The sequence below is a fragment of the Ixodes scapularis genome, unplaced genomic scaffold (genome assembly GCF_016920785.2).
Source record: "Ixodes scapularis isolate PalLabHiFi unplaced genomic scaffold, ASM1692078v2 PGA_scaffold4__175_contigs__length_147842914, whole genome shotgun sequence".
Taxonomy (NCBI): domain Eukaryota; kingdom Metazoa; phylum Arthropoda; class Arachnida; order Ixodida; family Ixodidae; genus Ixodes; species Ixodes scapularis.
The window spans coordinates 69,162,946-69,172,561 of NW_024609879.1; the positions used below are offsets into that span (position 1 = coordinate 69,162,946).

At 47.1% G+C, this 9,616-nt stretch overlaps 1 protein-coding gene and 1 long non-coding RNA gene across 2 annotated transcripts; one reads left to right on the forward strand and one right to left on the reverse strand.

Moving 5' to 3' along the window:
- The first annotated feature begins 1,613 nt into the window (after window positions 1-1,613).
- Window positions 1,614-3,312, forward strand: LOC121047739. The gene is made up of 3 exons (XR_006078325.1): window positions 1,614-1,688; window positions 2,614-2,974; window positions 3,200-3,312. It is a non-coding gene; the product is annotated as an uncharacterized LOC121047739 (long non-coding RNA).
- Window positions 2,983-4,674, reverse strand: LOC115326263. The gene is made up of 2 exons (XM_040216703.3): window positions 4,306-4,674; window positions 2,983-3,552 (listed from the first exon to the last, which is right to left on the reverse strand). The coding sequence occupies exons 1-2, from the start codon at window positions 4,478-4,480 to the stop codon at window positions 3,065-3,067; spliced, it is 663 nt and encodes a 220-aa protein (XP_040072637.1). The 5' UTR covers window positions 4,481-4,674; the 3' UTR covers window positions 2,983-3,064.
- Between the last annotated feature and the right edge of the window lie 4,942 nt (window positions 4,675-9,616).

The window sequence follows — 9,616 nt, forward strand, 5'->3', positions numbered from 1 at the left end:
TGATGTCATTGCCTTGCTAATAACAAGTTCGGTGGTGTTTGTAAATAGCAAGGTGGGAGCTTGAAATCATTGCGCTCTCAAAGGAACACTGCCAACACCGTCAAAATTAAAGTTCTTTCATTCCTCTTATTTCCGTCGATGATAAATCCTTTTCTGACGTCATAGTCAGCATTCGGCCAATCGTGGAAGGCCGACCGAAGCGACGCTGTCGGTCGCGCACGTCGCCAATATCGACGCTCCGTTCTCCAACGGACTTCTGGGCGCCACCATGTTACTAGTGGAGAGCGGTGGAAGTGGCAATAATTATACGATTCTAACCGCCGAATTCATAGATCCCACTTCACTCGAACTTAACTTCCAACGCCCTTGAGTGGGTGTCATTACGTTTCATAAATCCCCCTTCACTCGAAACGCTCCCTCGCCTCGCACTTCACTCGGACTTTTCTCGAAAAAATTCAAGTGAGCGGTGGCACCGCCCTTCAACTACACTCGAGCCTCCCTTCATCGCAAAAGATGGCGGGTTACCCGGGTTATCGGAGTGATGCCGCTCGCAGGATCGCGTCTTTTGAGTTCGCTACTCGTGCGTGCGACCTTGTGTTCGGCGTTATGTACCCGCTCGGTCCGTCGGTGCCGCGGCGTAATCTATCGGACCGCCTGAACCCGATGGAGCTGTACAGTGACCGCCAGTTCCTCGCGAGATATCGCTTTACGAAGACGACGGTGAGGGAACTCCTGACGCTGCTGCCTCTCCAGCAAACCGGCGACAACCGAGGACTGCCGCTCACCCCCCTGCTCCAGTTGCTGGTCACCCTTCGCTTTTACGGCGCCGGGACCTTCCAGATGGTAGCGGGAGACCTGGTGCATGTCTCCCAGCCGACTGTCTGCCGCACAGTGAGGACGGTGACGACGCTCATCGCGAGGGTGCTCTTCCGAAGGCTGGTGCACTTCCCGGCTGCGCCGGAGTACCACGGCGTTATGCGCGACTTCTACGCAATGGGGCAGTTTCCTGGCGTCACGGGTTGCATCGACTGCACCCACGTGCGCATCAGAAGCCCCGGCGGAGATGATGCGGAAGTTTATCGCAATAGGAAAGGAGTCTTCTCCCTGAACGTCCAGGTGAGCTCATATTTCTTATACCCCCTTTATTGACGTAGCTTGCCTACTAAACTGCCAGGCTGGGAAGCATGGGTAATGCTCACGCAAAACGATTTCAGCTGTTCAACCCGATCATTGTAAAACATAGGGAAACCCTTTCATCAGCTGTGTTGTTGCTGCTTATTGTACACCTCTGGGCCCGCTCGAAATAGCCATTGCACAGCCTATACCTAGCTTGCATATGCGACGTTATTTACGGGCAACAGGCACGTAGCCAGCCCCGGGGGGGGGGGGGGGGGGGGGCAGTTGTTTCACTTGTTTTCGAGCATGAGCCAACTGGCCCAAATTGCCGTATTAATGCAATGTTATATACCTGCAGGCCATCACCGGCCCACAGCTACAGTTCTTTGATGTTGTGGCAAGTTGGCCAGGATCTGTGCACGACAGCCGCATCTTTGATGGCAGTCGTGCGCGTGCCCTTTACGAGGAGAGCAGAGTGCCCGGCGTCCTGCTGGGGGTATGGGCTATGCCTGTCTCCCTTTCCTGATGACGCCGCTCGCAAACCCTGGAGCGGCAAATAGTCCCGGAGGGAGGTAAGCCAAATCATCGGCAGAAGTATAAGATTTGTTTTGGTACTGCACTGACAACATCACTAATGTCTGTAATAGCAGGCAGTCATTGCCGGTGACAAACAGTTCTTCAAGCGTTTCATGGACAGATCACTTCGCCGATATCCAATGTTCTTTCTTACCTTGCCGAACCCTTGGCGGTTTCGACAAGGCTTGGTGCAAGCTCGAACTTGAGATTATTTTAGCACCGAGATGTTTCAATGGCGCCCTGTTATGGTTTCCATCCGTGACGTCACGAGTGGGATTCGCCTCGACGTGACGTCACCAGTTGTTATCCTGTCTACTTACCATCAGGTGCGACGACGACTTCGGTGGTGTGTTTAAAAAGCACAGTGGAAGCTAGGAGTCATTGCAATCCGAAAGTAACACCGTCAAAGCTGACAATCTGACAATGCTCATATGCCCACGGTTTCGCCAATCGTCGAAAGCTGACCGCAGCGGCGCTTTTGGTCGCGCACATCGCTAATGAACCATTTCCCCTAGCAGAGCGGAGCAAAGCGAGGTGTGATCGTGTGGTCTGTTTAAGACATAGCTTGCCCCGCCGTCGGTGGTTCATTCACTAAAAAGTAAATTCAGTCTAATTTTTCTTTTTCAGCATTAGGCAAATGAAAAAAAAAATCATAAGATTTGACGACCGCGACCACTAAATTCAATCCACCTAGCAGAAGAAAACGTTTGTCGACGAAATGTCGCAAGAACAAAAAAGTTTCCATGAGATGTCAACAGTATCATGAAGCCGTGCGTGCACGAAAAGTTGTCAATAAAACATATCTAACCTCGACAAAAGAATGTCAACCTGTTATTTCCATACTGAAAAAGAAAATACAGTGATTGCAAGTATGTTCCCAGATGCCTAAAAATCGATCACATGCCTTATAATTTGATTTAGGTACAACAAGGCCCAGATCCGAACGAGGAACTCCGTCGAGAGGGCCTTTGGGGTCTGGAAGAGACGATTTCCCTGTTTGGATATGCGGCTCCAGCACAAGACTCGCCACTCATGCAGCATCATCACCGCGTGTGCGGCTTTGCATAATCTGGGACGTGCAAGAAATGAGCCCCTACCTCCTCCTCCACCCCCGCCACCAAGTCCCAGGGCACGGAATGCCAGAAGGCGGCGGCAGCCACACCTGCCACCGATTCTCCCGGAGGACTCTCCTTCGGGTCTGCGTATCCGGCAGAACATCATTCTGCTGAGCTTTACGTGAGCTGCACGTAGGCTCAAGAGGCCCATCACACAGGCCATGAAGGTGAGGAGTCGTACTTCCAAGTGTGTGATACTTCAGTTTGACTTTAAAAGTGAACCATCAGTAAAGCAGGCATAGCAGTTTGAACATGATTTATTGTGCAGCCTTCTGGCTCAGCTCCTGCAGCAGTATGTTTTCCTTGATACACAGGAGCTTCATCTCCATTTCGTGAATGGCATTTCTTTTTTTCAGCTCGTCCTCGCGCAATTTAATTTCCATTTCATGCAGCGCAGCTCTCTTGCTGAGTGCGTCGCGGTGGTCCTGTTCAAGGAAGTTGCAGCGCAGGGCATGCTCCTGCTGGACAAAGGCCATCCTCATATCGTTTTCCTCTGCGAGGCTCCTTTCCAGCAGCGCCATACGTCCTCCGACCTGGCGGGCACCACTGCCCACAGCTGCTGCCGCACTACCACTGTTGCACGCTGCAGCAGCCGCAGGTGTAGGAGCTGGTGACCCTGCAGTAGATGTCTGGCTAATCAGGCAAGCTGCTGGGGCTGCTGCAGGTCTATCAGCGATGCAGGCAGCCGCTGGTGACAGTGGTGCACCGACGTCTGAGGCAGGCCCAGCTGGTGAACCGGGCTCCTCTGCAATTGAAAGAACACGTAGAAGTTATGAAGTGAACAATGGGACATACATGAAGAGTAGAAAGGGTTTTTATAAGTTTGAGATTGTATTTTTGTTTTTCATGCAGTTGCAATTTGAAGTATTTGATTTTTTTTTTCTGCTGCTGATCTAATGTGTAACAATGTTTTCATGCATTTTGAACCTGTGCCATAAACTAGGCCACTAGATCACTTAACCGTTTCCACCTTTTGGAGTGCTTGGTATAGATATTTCTTGGCAGAAATCATGCTATGATTATTTTAATACCCTGTGCTGTTTGTTTCTTTGTCAGGGGAGTATGGTCATTGTTAGTCTGCAGTAGTTGCCATGTACTGTTTTGAAGCTGTATGGAACCCAGCCCTGCAATGATATATGTTACCTTGTACATAAGTAATGTACATGCTGTTCGCACCATTTGTTCATTTTTACTAAATTATCTTGAAATTGAATGTTGTCATGCACACTTTTTACTTTGTTATTGACGACACAGTCATCTGCAACAAGATTAATATTAGATGAGATGGTTGCTGCAAGGTCATTCATGATTATTAAAAAAACGTAGGGGTGCCAGTATGTACTACTGAGGAACACCAGGTGAAACATTTCTGAAGGCAGACTCATTATGATCTATAACCGTATCCATGCATATCCATGAGAAGATCAGTGGGTAAAGACGAAAAGGTACCAGTTTAGAAAGTACAGGTCAAGACATGGAAACGGTTCAAGCATTCTACCCAAGTCGGCATCAAGAGGGTCCTCCTCGCCGTCCAGCATCGGCTGCAGTAGTCGGAGAACTGGGAGGCTGCAGACCGGGGGCAGATAGGGTGCCCCATCGCTGTCCTCCATATTTTCCTGTCTGTTGAACACGTGTGAGGCCACCGCCCCAACCAGCACGGAGGTGGCGCTCATTGGCTTGCCAGGTGGCCCCCCTCCTAAAGGAGCAAACAGTAGTCAATCTAGGCACTCCAAGTTCTAATGTTATCTAAGATCTGTTTTCCTTTTTAAATATACCCCGATTTATAGGCATGCATTTGCTGATAGGGAATGTTCATCCCCTCTGCCCCATGCGTAATGAAATGAAATATTGAGCATCTGGGTGTTGTCAGTTGTGATCTACTGTACATGTCCGCCGCAAAAACTGCAAGTAGAATTACTGATTTAACGGTAGTATTATATCGTGCTGCGGTTCCGTTCATGCTGCTCCATTGTCAGGTTACTACGGTATTCAACTGACAGCATTAGGTTGCATAACCGACTTGTCTGCGCACGTTCACGCTCCATCCCCCATGACAGGTATTCCAGAAACAACAGTTCGAAACAAGGGCGAATTTGTGACCGACAGTTCGGGCTACAAATGTGACCCATCGCTCATTCCGAGGCACTTTCAGCGCGATGAGAAACCTGAACGAGAGACTTGCCTGTTTTGTGGACCTTGTTTTTTTCTTTCGAATGGTCCTTCTTCGCTTTGGCCTTCACATTTTCCCACCATTTTTTTAGCTGTTTCACGTCCCGTCGATATACACCGTGGTTGCAGTTATACTCGTTGCGGAGTCGAATCCAAGTTGCCTTTTTTTTTGTTTAACGACGATTCGTCGGTCTTTTTACATTCGATGATTTTTTTGTACGTCATTACAAGTTCCATCAGTATTGCCTTTTCGATCTCTGTGAACCGCGCAGCGGGTGCCTTGGCCTTATCCATTACACGCTACGGAAATGAAAACTTTAAAAGAACAAACCAGCAGGGCAAGTAAACACGAAAAGGCAACGGCGGTGGTGGCGTTGGAACAAGGATATCGGAAGGACTTGGAATGTATTCAGCATGGATATTGATGGCTATATTGCTGGCCAATTTAGTTTGAAAGAAGATGCACGAGCTACGTTCGTTTCTGAAATCGCAACATGTTTGTAATGTGCTAATATTTCTTTATAAACACAAATTATGTAAACACACTAAGAATTAACTTACTTTTGTGGTCTTACGCAAAGTATAAATATAAATTTATTTTCTACTCTCGCTCCCGGACGCATCCCGTAGAAGGGCTCCCTTCACTTGCTCGAGTGAAAGCGAAGTGCCATTTCAGAATGGTAAACCTCACTTCAAGTGGAAGTGCCCCTTCAACCGCCCTTCTGTAAGTGAAGGGTCGCCCTTCACTTGGCATGACTCGGAGTGACATCTATGAATTCGGCGGTAAAATGCGATTTTCTGAGCTTTCGATGCGGGGTCGAGAAGCTTAGGCAACTATGTTTTACTTTCTCCATAGACTGTTTTAACACATCTGGTGGACGGAAAAGCGTTTTCCACGATTTCGACAAAACTTTGAGAAAACTGGCAACAAGAATTTTAAGCAACACGATGGCTGAAACGTGGTTACTTTGCAGCCTATTTAGAGGCTCTAATATGAATCTTTCCGGCGGCGTTAGCCCTTCTGGATCAATCCGAAGGTATCTAGTGTTTTGCGATGTTTGCCAATTGGCTAAGAACCAACAGGGGAATCCAGAATGCAACCGCGTCTGCTACTTTTGCAGGCTTCCTTCATTTTGTAGTTAGTCCGACCGCAGACGACACTTCGATGTGAATAGCCAACCAATCCGCGTTAAAAGTGCATCGTCATGGCGCTCGTCGTCTTTGCGCGTTTTCAATCACCTGCAAGACCAATCGCGTGCGGAGAGTGAGCCGTGATCCCACGCGTTTTTCTGTGCGTGATTGGCTTGGTCAGAAGCTTGAGACGCAATGACGACGAGTACGGCGATGGCGATGGACTTTTGGCCCTACTTGGTTGTGTCCATCGCATCGCAGCGTCGTCTGCGGTCGGACTTGTTATGACACGAAGTATATGGAGATCAAGTCGCCCGCTTCTTGTGAAGGAATTGTGGTGACATCAGATTGACGCCGAGCTCTTATTGGCTTTGATTAAAAGGATAGTGGGTAGACCTCAATGTTAGATAGGTTGAGGTCTGCCCACTATTTTTACAATGAGCCAATCACGGCTCGTGGTATTGACATCATTGCAACCCTTGTGAAAGAGGCAGACTAACTTGCGCTCCGCAAAGTGTTTAATTCTATCTTTCGAGAAGAAACTGTATGGAATTTCAGTTTTTCGTTTCTACAACGAACCTGCTTATGGCTAGGGTTCCGTGGATTATTTGTGCGCAGTGACTAAAAACTCTATGTTCGCACCTCCGCACGCGCACACCTTCCCAGTATAAAAGATTCGAAGTAAATGACTAAAACCAAGCGTTGACGAACGCGCGTGCAAGATGCGTTTTGTTTTAGGCTTTCGCTTTAGAATAGTTACGGCTGCAGACGCCGGCACTTGCGGCGCATGGAACACCATTCCCTGCATTCTCTTTAATGTTTGGGTAATTTGGCAATATGTCTGTTCACTATATTAATTATCCATAGGCACAATTTGAAAGATCAGTAAACTCTCAGGTAGACAATAAAAGTTTCTAAAAAAATTGGCCGCTGTACAACCCGTCTCGGCAATGTCTACACTCGCACCACCCTCTCTTTGTCGTCGTTCTAAGCGCTTCCGTGCCTAGTTTTGTTTCCTTCCGCCCTCCCGGAGTGGTGGTTCCGTCGCGCGTGTCTAGTTTCCTTCTGCTCGTCGGGGCGGGATCTGTGTCGTGTGCTAAACAGCTTCGCTGGGTGAAATGGCTCATGATTTTTTTTGCAACTAATTTGTTGTTAAGAGGCATATGAATAATGCAGGTAGAAACATTTCAATAAATGTTTTAGGCGACAGGTTTCCTTTTGTTTTTATTTAACAACTAGTTTCAAAAAGCGAAATACAAAGTTAACAACGTAGTTTTATTGATTTTTTTCAGTCGTGGAGAATGCTTGTCTTCTTTTTTTTCTTACGCCGCCGACTGGAAGCCAGTACCTGCTTGCGTAGCAGCAGAAGCTTTGAGAGAGAAAGTCTTGTATCTGTAATAACATAAAGTGTTCTTGGTAGAAATTTTATGGGCTTTAGAACCGCCAAATACTCCAGAAGGAAATGAAATTATAAGCAATATGTGTGCGAGTATAGACGATTTCAAGCAAGGCGACTGCAGCCGCCGCCATGTCTCAGCTCGTGGGAACAAACCTGTCCAATTGTAAGCTTGCCAAAGCTGCGCTCAAGCACAAGCTGCACGCGCTTCTACTCATGGGGCATCGGTCGGAAGGCGACGCAGTCGGTGTTGTTAGTGGGTCTCAAGCTTTGAAACAAAACGCAACTTACGTTAGGGTTCTTTTAAGTCTGGGGCTACGTTTGGGGCCATAGGGAGCCACTAGACAACATCCGAAACTGGTCAATATTGGCTAATTAGCTAAAGCGCCAAAAGGGGTGCTAAAGAGGTTTTTGAAGAAAATGAGCTTGAGGTGCGTTCAAAAGTAGTTTTATCCCGTGGATCTAAATATCAACTTCGTCTTTCCAAAAGGTGAAACTAAACGCGAGAAAACAGGAATAACATCCGACCTGTCGTGACGTCATAAAATTATCTTTCGGCCGCCAAGCGCGCGTCGCTCGTGCGGCCGGCGTGTGCAATTGCGAGCTTGTTAGGTATATTCCACGCGCTGACACAACTCGTGACGTCTCTCTCTCTGACCTTTCTGAAACAGTAAGAGTGCGTGTGCATAACTTTGATAGGTGCTGAAGATGCCTAAGAACAGAGATTCCGAAATTTGTTTTTATGACGTAACGCTGCGGGAAGAGGGGCTTAATCGGTACTTTGAAAAATATTTTCTGCAGCCTCTGTGCACCACATCGAAACGTACTCTCGATATTCGTGATTCTGGAGGCTAGATGAAGGCGACTTACGTGTTTTTAGTTAAATACAAAAATCTTCAGTTTTCGTTTAAATTACATTTTCATATTGTCTGTATTCGTAGTCATAACGGAGTTGGAGAATTTGTGCTCGACTTCATATTGATTTAACCGTGAAGGGGAATTTTGACTAAAAAAATCATATGGGCTGCTATGGAGAGTGAAATGTCATTTCTTACTCGGTTTCAGACCGAATCTAAGGGAGGAAAAATATCCCGTGCCGCACATTTCTTCGCCCTTGCTGGACGGAAAACTCTGACTCTAAAATGGAATTCGTCGATACTCTCCGTGAGGAAAATTCGAAAAGCGCCAATCTAAGAGTCATTGCTTTTTGTAACGCAAAACCATTGGGGATGGGGTAGGCCGTTGTGGTTAAAGGGATGTTCTCGCCGCACGGTTTTTGCGTTAAGGTGCTTTCTAGCAAAAGTCTTGGCCTAATTAACGCAGTATGTTATTTCAATGGCACGAATCAGAATGTAATCGTCTTGGCCTATATAACGTCCACCTCTGAGTGCCCAAGCGAAGGCGCAATTTCAGCCTTAGTAGAAAGTATTTACATGTGGTCATAGCTTAGTCAATTGCCTCTGCGCACGGTCATCTGGTGTGCTTTTATAAGGTCTGTCCGCTGCGTGCGATCAAAAGGAACCTGATCGTCGTTCTTGTCAGCAAATCAGTGGATGCACGTTAGACGGTATTTGTGAATAGTAAGATAATAATTAATATTATTGAATAACATCTTGAGAGTTCGTGCGAATTGTATGTTCTATAAGCACTTCTAATGTCACTGAATTACTCGTGTTGAGCTGCGAATTCTGAACACTAGGCTTTAGCTTTTTAATAACTCAACTGACGCATACGTACCCAACCCCCAGACTCCAAACGTTAAAACGAAATTGCAAAAATTTCTAGAACACATTGATCATAACCGGTGGGCGCCATCACTTTAGCACAATTATTTTGATAGGCTATTCACTGGACACCACGTTCGAAGCTGATGTTCAGAACTTATGCTCAGAACGAGTTCACATCAAGAGCCTGCTAAGACCGGCAATATTGATGGTGCGGAACGCACGTTGCAAAAGAACTGACCGATTTCGCCATCAGCACGTGCTCAAGAGATGCGCACACAGATATAAATATATATGGCCGTTAGTGAATACTCCCTATAGATGCTTTGCACATGCGCAAGATTACGGCCGCAATTGCTGGCCTTCTCTTGTCTTACCCAAGTGACGAG

Excerpts from the sequence above, each read along its gene's own strand:
- LOC115326263 (XM_040216703.3), bottom strand. The coding sequence starts at position 4,480 with ATGAGCGCCACCTCCGTGCTGGTTGGGGCGGTGGCCTCACACGTGTTC. Across the intron at positions 3,553-4,305 it reads CCCTCTTGATGCCGACTTGG|AGGAGCCCGGTTCACCAGCT; the intron begins GTAGAATGCTTG and ends TTTCAATTGCAG.